The sequence below is a fragment of the Zootoca vivipara genome, chromosome 13 (genome assembly GCF_963506605.1).
Source record: "Zootoca vivipara chromosome 13, rZooViv1.1, whole genome shotgun sequence".
NCBI lineage: Eukaryota > Metazoa > Chordata > Lepidosauria > Squamata > Lacertidae > Zootoca > Zootoca vivipara.
The window spans coordinates 50,773,612-50,789,212 of NC_083288.1; the positions used below are offsets into that span (position 1 = coordinate 50,773,612).

The 15,601-nt window shown below is 49.5% G+C and overlaps 1 protein-coding gene across 3 annotated transcripts; it reads left to right on the forward strand.

The window, feature by feature from the left end:
• Positions 1–7,305: 7,305 nt before the first annotated feature.
• Positions 7,306–15,375, forward strand: LOC118094982 (thialysine N-epsilon-acetyltransferase). 3 transcript variants are annotated; one of them, XM_035135810.2, is made up of 6 exons: positions 7,306–7,589; positions 8,455–8,506; positions 9,211–9,294; positions 9,464–9,562; positions 11,592–11,632; positions 15,105–15,375. In XM_035135810.2, exons 1-6 carry the CDS (start codon positions 7,527–7,529, stop codon positions 15,291–15,293), a joined length of 528 nt encoding a protein of 175 aa, XP_034991701.1. In that variant the 5' UTR covers positions 7,306–7,526; the 3' UTR covers positions 15,294–15,375. The 3 variants fall into 3 exon arrangements, 1 of the variants encoding a protein (XP_034991701.1); XR_009558512.1 differs by lacking the exons at positions 9,464–9,562; positions 11,592–11,632; positions 15,105–15,375 and having other exon boundaries at positions 8,336–8,506; XR_009558513.1 differs by lacking the exons at positions 9,464–9,562; positions 11,592–11,632; positions 15,105–15,375 and having other exon boundaries at positions 8,339–8,506.
• The last annotated feature ends 226 nt before the right edge of the window (positions 15,376–15,601 follow it).

The window sequence follows — 15,601 nt, forward strand, 5'->3', positions numbered from 1 at the left end:
AAGTGCCTGCGTGGTGTCAATTGGCAGGGAGTTCCACAGCGCAGGTGCTGCCACACTAAAGCATTGATTTCCTACGAATGCAGAATGAGTGTTATGGTCAGGGGAGGTATAAATGGGATCTCGCAGGAAAAAACAGCAGCCATTGCCACTCGGAGCCATTTATTTGACTATCCCTGAAGATGACCCCTCCTGGTTCAAGTTGTCAGTGGAGACGCCCCCTTCGATTGCAGCCACCTCTGGAGCGGTGCGCAGTCAAGAAAATGCTGAGTCGGACGGGAGTTGAATGAGGCTGCGCCTTGGACCGAACCTTTTCCTTGAGAACGGGGAGGAGCCGACCACTGTGCCACAATTTCTCCTAACTCAGCAACTAGGTTCTCTGACGCATATAAAAGGGAAAACGCTGCCAAACAAGGTTTAAATACCTGTTTGCCGATAACATATCAGGGACAGAGGCATAATATGCATGTAAATTGGATCATGTAATCTGGATTGTGTAAAATTATTAAAAAATTCCTTCAGAAATACCTTAAAGACCAACTAAGTTTTTATTTTGGTATGAGCTTTCGTGTGCATGCACACTTCTTCAGATACACTGAAACAGAAGAGCCAGACCCTTATGTATATTCAGAGGGTGGTGGGGGTGGGTGGGAATGGGTGATAGGAGTGGTAAACCTGTTGATGGCTGTTAACGACTGCTGATGACTGCAATAGGTCCTGCGGGGAAAAACAAGGGCTGAGGCGCTAAAGAAAGCTTGATCATGCATAATGAGATAAGAATCCTATGTCTTTGTTCATCCCAGGTGGCTCCATGGTTTTAAGCTTGGTAATGAGTTCCAATTCAGAAACTTCTCTTTCCAGTCTGTTTCTGAAATTTTTCTGTAATAAAACAGCTGCTTTGAGATCTTGTATAGAATGTCCTGGGAGATTGAAGTGTTCTCCTACTGGTTTCTCTGCCTTGTAGTTCCTGATGTCAGATTTATGTCCATTTATGTCCATTTATGTCCATAAATGTAAAATTATGTTAGATTTCGTAAAGGGGCGACCACAGAGTTCACACACGGAGCAGAATCCCGTTGACTCAGAGACAAAAGAAAACCCCAGTGGCATCTTAAAGACTGACATATTTTTGTGCGTGTCAGGAGAGTGTCATGGGCAGGCATAGGCCAGGCATCCCCAGACTTCAGCCCTCCAGATGTTTTGGACTACAATTCCCATCATCCCTGACCACTGGTCCTGTTAGCCAGGGATCATGGGAGTTGTAGCCCAAAACATCTGGAGGGCCGCAGTTTGCCTATGCCTGGTCATGGGGCTTCGGCTGTATTAAATGTGCTTGGCTATAAGACTGAGGGGGGGGGAGTTGCATGCAGGAAAAACCCTTGATGGCAGCTGCAAGTAAGCTAGGATAGCATGTGATTGATAATAATAACAATAATGATAATTTATTACTTATACCCCACCCATCTGGCCGGGCCTCCCCAGCCACTCTGGGCGGCTCCCCACAGAATATGAAAAACACAATAAAACATCAAATATTAAAAAAAAAACTTCCCTAAACAGGGCTGCCTTCAGATGTCTTCTAAAAGTCAAATAGTTGTTTATTTCCTTGACATCTGGTGGGAGGGAGTTCCACAGATCGGGCGCCACTACTGAGAAGGCCTGATTCCTTGTAACCTCACTTCTCGCAGGGAGGGAACTGCCAGAAGGTCCTTGGAGCTGGACCTGAGTGTCTGGGCTGAATGATGGGGGTGGAGACGCTCCTTCAGGTATACTGGGCCTTTGAGGCCGTTTAGGGCTTTCAAGGTCAGCACCAACACTTTGAATTGTGCTCGGAAACGTACTGGGAGCCAATGAAGGTCTTTCAGGACCGGTGTTATGTGGTCTAGCCGGCCACTCCCAGATTGATTGGTTAATTGATTGATTGATTATACATTTCTATGTCGCTTTCCATCCAGATGAATCCTAAACAATATATATCGGGGACACAACAAAATGTCACGAGTACAGCATAAATTATATGTAATATTAGCTGACCCGGCCACGCGTTGCTGTGGCTAATCAGTGTGATTCCCCCCACCCTGTGCCGATCCATAACGTATCCTGCCCCTCCCCCCCCACCCCGGTTTATCCCTGTGATTCCCCCCACCCTGTCCCGACCCATGACGTATCACGCCACCTCCTCCCCCCCCCCGCTCATCCCTGTGACTGGTCCCACCGTGCCCTGACTTATCCCATCTCCTCCTCCCCCCAACCCCCACCCAGGCGACTCAGTACCTCCATTCTGCCTAGTCTGTAAAGGCTTCGGCCTAGTACAGGGGTCCCCAAACTTTTTCAGCCGGGGGCCGGTCCACCGCCCTCAGACCCTGTGCTGGGCCGGACTATATTTTTGGGGGTGGGGGGGAGCCGAAATCCTATGTGCATTGAACATACTGCATTTGGTGCACAAAAAACAGGAAAACAATACAATATTTAAATTTAAAATAATGATTTTAATCACAAAATAATAAACACAAAATAATATTTAAAATAAAACAACACCATACAGAGCCCCGCCAGGAGCCCGCCAGACCCCAGCGCCCCTAGCCGCTTTCCCGCTCACCTCCGCCTGCCATATTTGGAGCGCTCAGGCTGAGTGGCAGCGATGGGGCCGGGGCTGGGGCTAACGGCAGCCTGACCGGGACTGGGGGTGGGCCAGGGGCCTGGGCAACACCGGAGGAGGATCCCAAAGCCAGCTCTTTGAGGTGATCCAGGCGCCGAGAGCCACAAGAGAGCGGCAGCGGAGGGGGCCATCCGGGCGGCCGCGGTAGCGACTGCAAGAAAGAGAGCAGAGGGGGAGGCGGCGGCGGCTATCCGGGTGGCCACGGCAGAAAGAGAGGGGAGGCGGAGGCGGCTATCGGGGCGGCCGTGGTAGCGCCCGCAAGACAAAGAGCGGAGGGGGAGGCGGCGGCGGTGGGGTCATCCGGGCGGCTGCGGCAGGGGCCTCAAGAAAATGAGCAGAGGGGGAGGGGAGGCGGTGGCGGTCATCCGGGCGGCCGTGGTAGCGGCCTCAAGAAAATGAGCAGAGGGGGAGGCAGAGGCGGCCATCCGGGCGGCCGCGGCAGAAAGAGAGCGGCGGAGGAGGGGGAGGCGGTGGCCATCTGGGCGGCCGCAGTAGCGGCTGCAAGAAAGAGAGCGGAGGGGGAGGTGGCGGTGTTATCTGGGTGGCCGCGGTAGCGGCCGCAAGAAAATGAGCAGAGGGGGAGGGGGAGGCGGCAGCGGCCATCCGGGCAGCTGCAAGAAAGAGAGCGGAGGGGGAGGCGGCGGCGGTGGCGGCGGGGCTATCCGGGCGGCCGCGGCAGGGGCCTCAAGAAAGAGAACGGCGGCGGGGGAGGCGGCGGCGCCAGGCCAACTCCTCTTCAAGCGGCGGGTCGGGCCAGCCCGGCTCCGGCGGCGGGAGCAGCAGCGCGGCTAAGCAGCTGCGCAGGGCGTTGCAGAAGGAGCGCTGAAACACACACACACACACACACAAAACACTTATCTGTGTCTTGCAGCAGGGGCTCCTTGCGGCGGAGGGTGGAGCGGCAGCAAAGAAAGGGGTTTCTCCGGCTGGCTCTGCTCTGGTAAGAAGCGGCTGCTGCAAATGGCGATCAGCCAGCTTAGCACAGCCCCCTTCCTCCTGTACACGTGCAGCTGCTGCCCACCCATTGGCTGGGGCCTGAAGCACTTCAACTTTTTGATTGGCTGCTACTGGCCAGCCACAATGAAGGAGGGGGGAAATGGCGACGAAGGGGGAAAAATGGCTCTCGGCTTGGCTCTCGGCTCTAAAAAATTAGTGCAGGATGGCCATGCTGACCCCCAGACCTTTCGCGGGCCGGATTGGCAGGCCAATTGGGCCGCATCCGGCCCGCGGGCCGTAGTCTGGGGACCCATGGCCTAGTATGTAAATGGGAGCCGAGGTGCTGTTGAGAGGGAAGGTTTTATAGGTGCAGTACCAGTGTAGCTGCCACTAGAGGGTGCTGGTTTGCAACCTGGTTCTTTTCCCAACATGCATTTTCATCTGAGTGGTTTGTTTTGAAACATGGGTTTTTGTTTTTGTTTTACCTGGCATAGGTGTGACATATTGCTACGCAACCATTTGGGGTTACTCTCATATTCACATGTGGCATTGTGTCAAAATTTGAACGCAATCGGTCAAGCGGTTTTGGTGAAAAGGGGATACTAACGGACATGGCCAGTTTACATTATTATATACTGGTATATAGATAATTAACAAATCAATGAAAGGAACATAAGAAGGACATAAGAGTAGATTGCTGGATGAGGCAAAGGTCCCATCTAGGCCAGCATCCTGTTCTCACAGTGGCCATTATGGGAAACCTGCAAGCAGGATTCGAAAACAAGAGCAACATTCTCCCCTCCCAGGGTTTCCTGCACCTGGCATTCAGAAGCATTGCTCCCTCTGACCAGGGAGGAAAAGTATAGCCCCTGTGGCTGGTAGCCCTTGATAGCCCTCTCCTCCTCCAGGAATTTGCCCAATCCTCTTTTAAAGCCATCCAGGTGGGCGGCCATCACTGCCTCCTGTGGCAGGGAGTTCCATAGTTCAGTGGTTCCCAACAGGTGGTCCGGGGACCCCCAGGGGTCCACGAGCTATGCCAGAGGGGTCCTCAAGATGCTATTAGAATAAAAAATATATTAAATATATTTCGTATGATAACAGATTTTTTGTTTTGGCCGCTTCCTGCATGAGCAGAGTCTAGCGCAAAACTAGAATTAGATAGAGGCAGTAGTTCTGCTGTATGCCGTTAGGTGGCGCTTTACAAACACTACTGTTTTGCAAAGAGGCAGCGCGCGCATTCTACTAACGCTCACCTCCCCAAGATGCTTTGTGCGCGTCGGCTTCATTTGTGCGCTACTGCGCAGGTACCCTGTCTTCTCCATCCCCCTCCCTCCTCCCTGGCGCGCGCTGCCTCTTTGCAAAACAGTAGTGTTTGTAAACAAAGCGTTGTTTTTCGCGGAAGCTACAGTTCGCGTAGTTAAAAATGGACCGTTGGTTAAAAAGTGGTTCATCTCATTAAGAGCTGAAAATTAAAACAAACTGTATACTGATGGAGTACTCTGTTGTAACTGTAAAAAACGTATAAATATAAAATATAAAAAGACTCTTAATTTGGCTCTCACTTTTTAATTTTAGGATTAGGAATTAATGGGGGTCCTTGTCACAATAGCGGCTCGATGAGGGGTCCTCGAGAAAATTTTGTTGGGAACCCCTGCCATAGTTTAACTCTGCGCCACACGAATAAATCCTTTCTTTCTTCTGTGCTAAATTTCACAACATTTGGCTGCCCACGTGTTCCAGGGTTATGAGAGGGAGAAAAACTTACTCTTGGGCTCCTCTGCTCAATCCACCAGAGAGCCTGTCTTCACATGCAGGGTGCCAGGGGCTTCTTGTCCATAGAGGCTAGTGGCGCAAGTTCTGGAGGGCGCCAGGGAAGAGGCGGAGGCTGGACGCGTCGCCTCTCGGCATCAGCTCATCTGCCCTTGCCCACCTCCACCATGCCGCACCGAAGCAGCACCGCGCCCGGAGCCTCCGTCTGCCGTGGCCCCCGCGGCACGAAGCGGCCAGCTGAGCTGGGAGGTGCCGCGTCCAGCCTCCGCCTCTTCACCGCCGGAGGAGCCAGCCGCCCTCCAACTGCTGCCTGCCTCCTCCAGCGCCACCGGCAGCGCTGTCCTCCCTAAAAAACTCGGGGAAACGGGGGCGCCGGAGGGAGCTTTGCACCACAGCGCTGCTGAATACAGTAGGCAAAGCTCTGTGAGCGAGAGAAACAGAATTCGTTGCGATCTTCACCCCTCTTCCTTTTCCCCCGGCCGGGTTTCTACATTTACCCTTCTTCTGACAGGTAGAAATTCAGCAGGTGGAGAGGATGCGAGTCACTGAAATTACGGCGCATTGCTAACTTAGATCCGCAAATTTCATTGGGTCTCCTCTAGGAGCACCGGAAACGACCCATAGTACAGTGGAACCTCGGTTTATGACCACCTCGGTTTACGAATTTTCGGTTTACAAACGCCGCGGACCCATCTGGAACGCACTAATTCACTTTCCATTACTTTCAATGGGAAAGTTCGCTTTAGTTTATGAACGCTTCAGTTTATGAACAGACTTCCGGAACCAATTACACCCATGCTTTGGGTTAAGTACGCTTCAGGTTGAGTACTCCGCGGACCCGTTTGGAACGGATTCATCCACTTTCCATTACTTTCAATGGGAAAGGTTACAGGTAGGTAGCCGTGTTGGTCTGGGTCGAAGTAAAATAAAAAAAATCCTTCAGTAGCACCTTAAAGACCAACTAAGTTTTTATTTTGGTATGAGCTTTCGTGTGCATGCACACTTCTTCAGATACAGTGAAATAGGAGTCCCCAGGCACTTATGTAGAGAAGGGGTGGGGAGGGGGTGGGGATGGGGAGGGGAGGGGGGATCACTCAGAAGGGTGGTGGAAATGGGTGATTGACTGACTGATAGCTGTTGATGACCGAAAACGACTGCAAATGGTTTTGCATGAAAAAGCAAGGGTTGAGATGGCGACCCCCTTCTCTACATAAGTGCCTGGGGACTCCTATTTCACTGTATCTGAAGAAGTGTGCATGCACACGAAAGCTCATACCAAAATAAAAACTTAGTTGGTCTTTAAGGTGCTACTGAAGGAATTTTTTTATTTTATTTCAATGGGAAAGTTCGCTTCAGTTTATGAGCAGACATCCGGAACCAATTGTGTTCATAAACCGAGGTACCACTGTAATGGATTGCTTTGAAGGCATTTCTGCACCAGGTAAAAGGCAATTTTGAGCCCCTCCCGACTTGTCCCGACCGCTCTCTTATTTTGCCCGACTAGTTGCCAGGAGGATGCCCGACCCCCCTCCCGGGCCCACCCTCAGCGTGAAACTACCCTGAAACTACAGCGTGAAACTACCTCCTCGGACGCATGGAGGTAGCCAGGACGTTTTTGGGGGGGTGGGGGGAGGACTTTTGTTGGGAGGGGGGCAGAACCGACGTGATTGGTCAGTTAGATTAAGTATATTTTTACTGTCTTACTTGATCTAACGGGGGTGGGGACAGCTGCCCACCCACATGGCAAGGCCCATGCTCGGATCTGGGGAGGGGGGCGGCAGAAGGGCGCAACAACCCCCCCCCCCCCCGCTCAGGGCTGGGGTCGCTCCAGCGGCGGTGGGGCGCGTTCTCCCTTTGTTCTCTACCGCTTGCCCCGCCCCCTTGCGTGGGCGGGCGCCCCCTCCGCTCCCGCCCCAGGCGTGTTAGAGACGCGCTCCTCCGCTGGTGTTAAAACTCCCACGCTTTGGGACGCGACTGCGGAGTCGCGCTTTTTCACCTTTCCCTGACACGAATCCCAGGTGGGAGAAGATCTCACTTTTTCACGAGAGATCGGGAAGGCTGCGCCTGCCACGGGTGGGGTGGGGCGTATAATAAAAAGCGGTTCTTCCATCCCTATAACTCAGGGGGAGGTTTTGGAGACCCGCGTCGCCGGCGGCGGAGGAGGATGGAGTGTGTCATCCGAGAAGCCACCGTCGAGGATTGCGAGAACCTCATGAGCCTGATACATGTGAGTGCGGTCTTGAGTTCGAATCCCAATGACAGGTTACTCGCCGCTGTGAGAACAGGGTGCTGCTGGGCAGTGCCGGATTTACGCACAAGCTAAACAAGCTATAGCTTAGGGCCCCACTCTCTTGGGGGGCCCCCCCAAAAAAATTAAAGGAAAAAAACCCTGATTTACATTTTCAAAATATAAAAGACAAATAAAACCTACATACAGCAACAGTGCTTTGTGTTGTGTAGGCTCCTATTTGTTATGTGCAAATGGCTTTAGATACCCGTGAGGTCCACAAATTACCATATAGCCTATATTCAACACAAAAAACAGCAACATTTTGTCGTTGACAAAGGACAGCTGGACCATAGCTGTCAACTTTCGGATTTGAAAATAAGGGATCAGCAGCAGCCTCACCTGTCCCGGGACAGTCTACGGTATATCTAACAATCCAGGATAGCAGCGGGAAACGCCGCTGGAATAAGGGAATTTCCAGCAAAAAAAGGGAGGGTTGACAGCTATGAGCTGGACATATAAAGGGCCCCATTACCTTCAGTAGCTTAGGGCCTCATCAAACCTAAATCTGGCCCTGGTTTTGGACTCAAGTCGGTAGAGCACAAGACATTTCATCTCAGGATGTCACGGGTTCGAGTCTGCCCCTGCGTCGGGCTAAAGATTCCTGCATTGCAGGGGGGTTGGGCTAGATGTCCCTTGGGGGTCCCTTCCAACTCTACCGTTCTGTGATTCTACACCACTCATAGTAGATCACTTCTCTGAAGAAGTCTGGTGCACAGAGAATCGCGGGCAAGGCCTGGCCCAGCTCCAGGGAGCTTTTGAACGTTGACTTGAACGCCTGCTTTCCGTTCTTCATTCCGCCCAGGAAATTGCTGACTATCACCATTTACTGGAGGACGTGACGATCAGTTCTCAAGGTAAAGCTGGGGGTGCTCTCTCCGTGCCTAGAAAGAGTTCCAGGAAGTTTTGCTGCAAACTGCCTTTAAACTTGTTACAAAAAAAAAGTTGCAAATACAACTCAACCCATTGCTCTTAAGCAAGTGGCGATGCAGTCCCAAGTGTTGTTTAAGTTCCTACTTGTTAATATAGTTAATATATACTGGGACTTTTCTATTTCCTATTTACTGTATTTATTTGATAAGTTCTGTACACTCCTTGATTGTAAAACAAACAAACAAACCTCAAAACCGCTTCCAAAAAAAAGGTTGAAACAATAAAATCATCAATAAGAATGCTCTTCTTGAGTCCTTGAAACCCTCTAACCACTACACCACACTACCACAATTAGCTGGCTCTGCCTCTTTCATGGGTTGCGACTGCACCTGAACCAACGGCAAAACAGGAGAGGCCAACTAAAAATGAGCAGGAACTTTATGATGGTGAAAGTGGTTTGAAACCGGAACGGACTCCCTTGGAAGGTGGTGAAGTCTCTTTCAGAGGTTTTTAAACAAGTTTGATCGCCGTCTATTGGAGATTCTTGAATTGCGATTCCTGCATTTCAGGGGGTTGGACTAGATGACCTCGGGGGTCCCTTCCAACTCTGCAATTCCATTTGGCCAGGTCCAGAGCGCACTCGACCTAAAACACTTTTTCCTTCCTTGTTTTCCTTCCCGGCACGCAGTTCTAAAAGCGGACGGCTTTGGCAAGGACCCCTTCTTCAAATGCCTCCTGGCTGAGCAGCCTGTGGAAAAGGGATGCAAGCCAGGTGAGAGCCACCCCCACCCTAAGCTCAGCTCCTTGGTGTAAATTACTCCAAGGTGTAAAGTGCTAGTAAGTTGAAGGGACAGAGCAAGAGGGAGATTTTTTTTCTCCTACCGCCGATTACTCCTACCTGTAGCTACTCCATTGTATGAATGCTATTTTCCCCAATGCAGCTCGTCCTATTGGCCATGCCCTGTACTTCTTTGGGTACAATGTCAACCATGGGAGGATGGTCTACCTGGAAAACTTGTACGTGGTGGAAGAATTCAGAGGTATGTGAGAGCATCATCTGGGAGCGTCCAGCCAAGTGACAGCAGGTGTTGATGGTGTTGGCAATCTATAATATAGATTGTTGTTGTTTAGTCGTTTAGTCGTGTCCGACTCTTCGTGACCCCATGGACCAGAGCACGCCAGGCACTCCTGTCTTCCATTGCCTCCCGCAGTTTGGTCAAACTCATGTTCGTAGCTTCGAGAACACTGTCCAACCATCTTGTCCTCTGTCGTCCCCTTCTCCTAGTGCCCTCCATCTTTCCCAACATCAGGGTCTTTCCCAATGATTCTTCTCTTCTCATGAGGTGGCCAAAGTATTGGAGCCTCAGCTTCACGATCTGTCCTTCCAGTGAGCACTCAGGGCTGATTTCCTTCAGAATGGATAGGTTTGATCTTCTTGCAGTCCATGGGACTCTCAAGAGTCTCCTCCAGCACCATAATTCAAAAGCATCAATTCTTCGGCGATCAGCCTTCTTGATGGTCCAGCTCTCACTTCCATACATCACTACTGGGAAAACCATAGCTTTAACTATACGGACCTTTGTAGGCAAGGTGATGTCTCTGCTTTTTAAGATGCTGTCGAGGTTTGTCATTGCTTTTCTCCCAAGAAGCAGGCGTCTTTTAATTTCGTGACTGCTGTCACCATCTGCAGTGATCATGGAGCCCAAGAAAGTAAAATCTCTCACTGCCTCCATTTCTTCCCCTTCTATTTGCCAGGAGGTGATGGGACCAGTGGCCATGATCTTGGTTTTTTTGATGTTGAGCTTCAGACCATATTTTGCGCTCTCCTCTTTCACCCTCATTAAAAGGTTCTTTAATTCCTCCTCGCTTTCGGCCATCAAGGTTGTGTCATCTGCATATCTGAGGTTGTTGATATTTCTTCCGGCAATCTTAATTCCGGCTTGGGATTCATCTAGTCCAACCTTTCGCATGATGAATTCTGCATATAAGTTAAATAAGCCGGGAGACAATATACAACCTTGTCGTACTCCTTTCCCAATTTTGAACCAATCAGTTGTTCCATATCCAGTTCTAACTGTAGCTTCTTGTCCCACATAGAGATTTCTCAGGAGACAGATGAGGTGATCAGGCACTCCCATTTCTTTAAGAACTTGCCATATTTTGCTGTGGTCGACACAGTATATAGATAAAGGATTTCAAAAGAGGTCCTGGTGGAACTGAAGGAGAAGGAGCCCTTTCAAAATTGGAAGTTGCTCCTGTTTTTAAAAGAAGTTACACCTCAAAGTAAGACAGGCGTAATTGTGCAACACCCTCCTATTTCCCTACCTTTTATATAAGTGAAAACATGCATTATCTGAAGAAGTGTGCATGCACACAAAAGCTCATACCAAAATGAAAACTTAGTTGGTCTTTAAGGTGCTACTGAAGGATTTTTTAAAAAATTTTGTTTCTTCTCAGACCAACACGGCTACCTACCTGTAACTACCGTATGCATTATTATTATTTTCCTTACAACTCAGCACAAGGAAGAGCCACACGGCCGGCGAAAATTGTTCCCGTCCTCTTTCCTCCCTTCGTAAATCAAGAGTAACTTTGCTGGCGTTAAAATGGCTCGAATGATTCTCGCTTTTATGCTGCAGTTTAAACAACATATTTGGACTCCGACACAGCCCACTGAGAGAGTTGAGAATTGTAGAGTCAGAAAGGGGCTTCCAAGGGTCATCCAGTCCAACCCCCTGCAATGACTTTCTGGCGAATGTCTGAAGAATCACACCAATTCTAGTTCAAAAATTGGATTCTTCTGGTTTCCCCCTGCTGTGGTTCTATTTATAATGTTTTACAGTCCAATGTTTGACTATTAATATGTGTGCTTTTTACAGAATCCCCAAGGTTTTTGGTGAAGTTCTTATTCGGAAGCTGGCATCCTCCAGCTGTTTTGGACTACAACTCCCATCGGCGCTGTGGCTGATGGGAGTTGTGGTTCCAAATAGCCGGTGGACGCCAGGTTGGGGAAGGCTGTTTTTCTTGCGGCTCATACCGGCTCCTCTTTCTGCCTACCTTCTCCAACAGGGAAAGGAATCGGGAAACAGTTATTGAGCAAAGTAGCAGAGGTGAGTTTCCAGCCTGACATCCTCGTTATATTTTGATCACCACCTGGGATCTATAGTTTGCAGCCGCCTCCTGCTCCCCGAAAATGCGTTCCAATTTCTGGGGGCCCCCACCTCCAGCCCAGGATACAGCCCCTACATCAGAATGAGTAATAGGGTTACCATCCTTATTGAATCGTAGAACCGTAGTGTTGGGACCCCCAAGGCTCATCTAGTCCAACCCCCCCCCGCACTCGCTGCAGCCCAAAACATCTGGAGTGCCCCAGATTGGGAAAACAAAGCACTCAGAAAACAAAGCGCTTCCAAACAGCGCTCAGAATCCTTAGTGGACTAGAGTTCCCAGGATCCTTTTGGGCAGGGGGAGCGAATCATCATCATAATTTATTTATTTATATCCCTCCCACCTGGCTGGGTTTCCCCATCCGCTCTGGGTGGCTTCCAACAGAATATTAAAATACAATCATCTATTAAACATTAAAAGCCTCCCTAAACAGGGCTGCCTTCAGATGTCTTCTAAAAGTTTGGTAGTTGTTTCCTCTTTGACATCTGATGGGAGGGTGTTCCACAGGGCGGGTGCCACTACCGAGAAAGACCATTACACTCATAAAGTGTAGTGGCGTTTGCGGACAGGCCTGAAAGAAATCTGGGAGGGGGTGGGCCGAGTGTAAGCTGAGTCATGGGCCGTGCCTTGAGTTTGATTGACAGGCACATCTAACTTAATGTTTGTGTTGCTTTCGATTTCACCAGTCTTTTGAAAAGTTCCGAATCCCCACCCACCCGCCCTGACTTTAGGCTTTAGTCGACGCTGCTTGCCCGACTAGCGGGGGTCGCCTGTATTCAGGGGTCCAGTAGGAATTTTTCCACTTGGCTGATTGGCTGTTGCCATTTGGTTTTCGCCTACTGTCAAGCAATCTGTCACAACTTGTTAGGTTGGCCGTTAGGCTTTGGTTAAATGGTATTGGAGGGGCATGGCTAAATGCCTACCCCCCATTATTTGCTCCTCATAGAAGTATTCCGTTAAAGGAATCCTGGGGCTCAGGGACTCTAGTCCATCATCCGGCCATAAGCAAGGATGGTGTGTCCATTACAGAGCCGAGCCTTGGGGAACACTCCTTGGGGGAAGGAGAGTATTGAAAAACCGTACCTCCAATCCCTTGGGGTGTTTACTTGACTTACCAACCACTAGGTAAGTCGGAGCTGGTCCTGACCCAAATGGTCAGATGGATAATGGTCCTGCCCATCGGGCAGATGGTATGGTCCTGACCAAAGGGTCAGATGGAAATGGTCCTGTCCCTTAGGGTGGACAGATGGATTAACCAAAGCCTAAGCCAACACTCAGAATTAAATTGTATTTTAAATAAAGTTGTGGCCAAAATAATGCCCAAAAACCAAACCATAATTGTTGTGTCCGTTGTGAGTTATTGGGATTTCTTGGGGCCTTGACACGCAAGGCCCTCTGCCTGGTTCCCTGTAACCTCACTTCTCGCAGGGAGGGAACTGCCAGAAGGCCCTCGGTGCTGGACCTCAGGGTTAGGGCTGAACGATGGGGGTGGAGATGCTCCTTCAGGTATACTGGGCCTTTGAGGCCGTTTAGGGCTTTAAAGGTCAGCACCAACACTTTGAATTGTGCTCGGAAATGTACTGGGAGCCAATGTAGATCTTTCAAGACCGGTGTTATGTGGTCTCGGCGGCTGCTCCCAGTCACCAGTCTAGCTGCCGCATTCTGGATTAGTTGTAGTTTCCGGGTCACTTTCAAAGGTAGCCCCACGTAGAGCGCATTGCAGTAGTCCAAGCAAGAGATAACCAGAGCATGCACCACTCTCGCGACACGAGACACTCTGCGGGCAGGGAGGGTCTCATCCTGCGTACCAGATGGAGCTGGTAGACAGCTGCCCTGGACACAGAATTGACCTGTGCCTCCATGGACAGCTGTGAGTCCAGAATGACTCCCAGGCTGCGCACCTGGTCCTTCAGGGGCACAGTTACCCCATTCAGGACCAGGGAGTCCTCCACACTTGCCCGCCTCCTGTCCCCCACAAACAGTACTTCTGTCTTGTCAGGATTCAACCTCAATCTGTTAGCCGCCATCCATCCTCCAACCACCTCCAGACACTCACACAGGACCTGCACTGGTTCTGATTTGAAAGAGAGTGGCATGGGGAGTGTTTTCAAGGCAAGGTCCTAGAATTGCCGAGTCGGAAGGAACCCTAAGGGTCATCTAGCCCAACCCCCTGCAATGTACCCAGGGCCGGATTTAGGTTTGATGAGGCCCTAATCTATTGAAGATAATATATCCAAATTGTCGCTGTTTTTTGTGTTGAATATATGCTATATGGTAATTTATGGACCTAATAGGTATCTAAAGCCATTTGCACATAACAAAATACCGTATATTCTGGCGTATAAGCCGACCCCCAACTTTTCCAGTTAAAATATAGAGTTTGGGATATACTCGCCGTATAAGAAATACGACTCGGCGTATAAGACGACCCCCGACTTTTGAGAAGATTTTCCTGGGTTAAAAAGTAGTGTTATACGCAGGAATATACAGTATGTATTTTATCAAAGTAATCGTTGAACTGAAATATAATTAAGAAGTATATTAATAGTCAAATGCAATTAAGAAGAAGCACATTAATGGTGAAATAATTATCAAGCTCTAACTTAAAAGGATTTTTTATTCATAACTAACTTCATAATGCAAATACAATAACAAAAGCTCCTCTAGAAACACAATTTACAAAGACTTATAATCTAGTCTGTAGAAACTTGCTACAACATGAAATAATAAGAGGTGTAAATATATGATGCAAACTACTAATAATTATAAATAGCAGAATGTAGGCACCCTATATCTAGAAAGGAGCAAAACAGTGATATTTTAAGGAGCAGGCGAGCGGGGGGTGGGGTGGGGAACATGACTTACATCATAGGAGCCTACACAACACAAAACACCGTTGCTGTCTGTAGGTTTTATTTTATTTGTTTTTTTATCTTATATTTTGAGAATGTACATCCAGGTTTTTTTCCCCTTTAATTTTTTTTGGGGCCCCCAAGAGAGTGGGGCCCTAAGCTACAGCTTGTTTAGCTTATACATAAACCCAGCAAACCTTTGCCATTCTCTGCAGTGGCGTAGCGGGGGCGGGGCGATGGGGGCGGGTCGCCCCGGGTGCCACCCTGGAGGGGGGGTGACACTCAGTGCCCACCCCACTGGGGAACATTTTATTATTATTATTTTCTGTTGCATGAGGTTTTTCAACTGTTCTTATATGTTCTTTCAATGCTGGTTTCATATCTGAAGTCGGTTTTGTTCTGTAAGCTCTTGTTTTTTTGAAATTCATGTTTTTCACTTTTCGCCAGAGCCAAAGCCAAAGCCGTGGGGGGGGGGGGTAGACAAAAAAAAAATCCTGAACACCGGGTACCACCTGGGCTTGCAACGCCTCTGATTCTCTGTCCTCCTCCTCCTCGGACGTAGATTGCCCTGGAAGCCGGCTGCGCGGAGATAAAGTTTGTCACCATGGAATGGAACCGGCAGGCCAAGGATTTTTACGTCCGCCTGGGGGCTCACGATACCACCAACTCCGAGGATCTGCACTGCATGGTTCTGGATAGGGATGCCTTGCAAAGGTTGCGGCAAGGCGGGAAGGAGAAGATCCCGCGCTGAACTCCCTATTAAATGGGAAGGTGGAACAGCGCCCCCTGCTGTTATCCACAACAGAGTTTATATCATACATAAAGAGTTTATTTCACTTAAACTAACTAACTAACCTTGTTGGGAAGAGGGAGAGGAAGGAAGGAATTTACAGGAGATTTCTTTCTGTGAAATATTAGAGGATTCCATAGCGAAATACAGACTACATCCTATATAATAATGTCCATGTTGTCCCTGCGTCCAGATGTCCCGTGTGTCCCTGGGTCACTGCGCATGTGCCCCAGGGATACAGGGATTGGACAGCAGAGACTGCGCGCGCG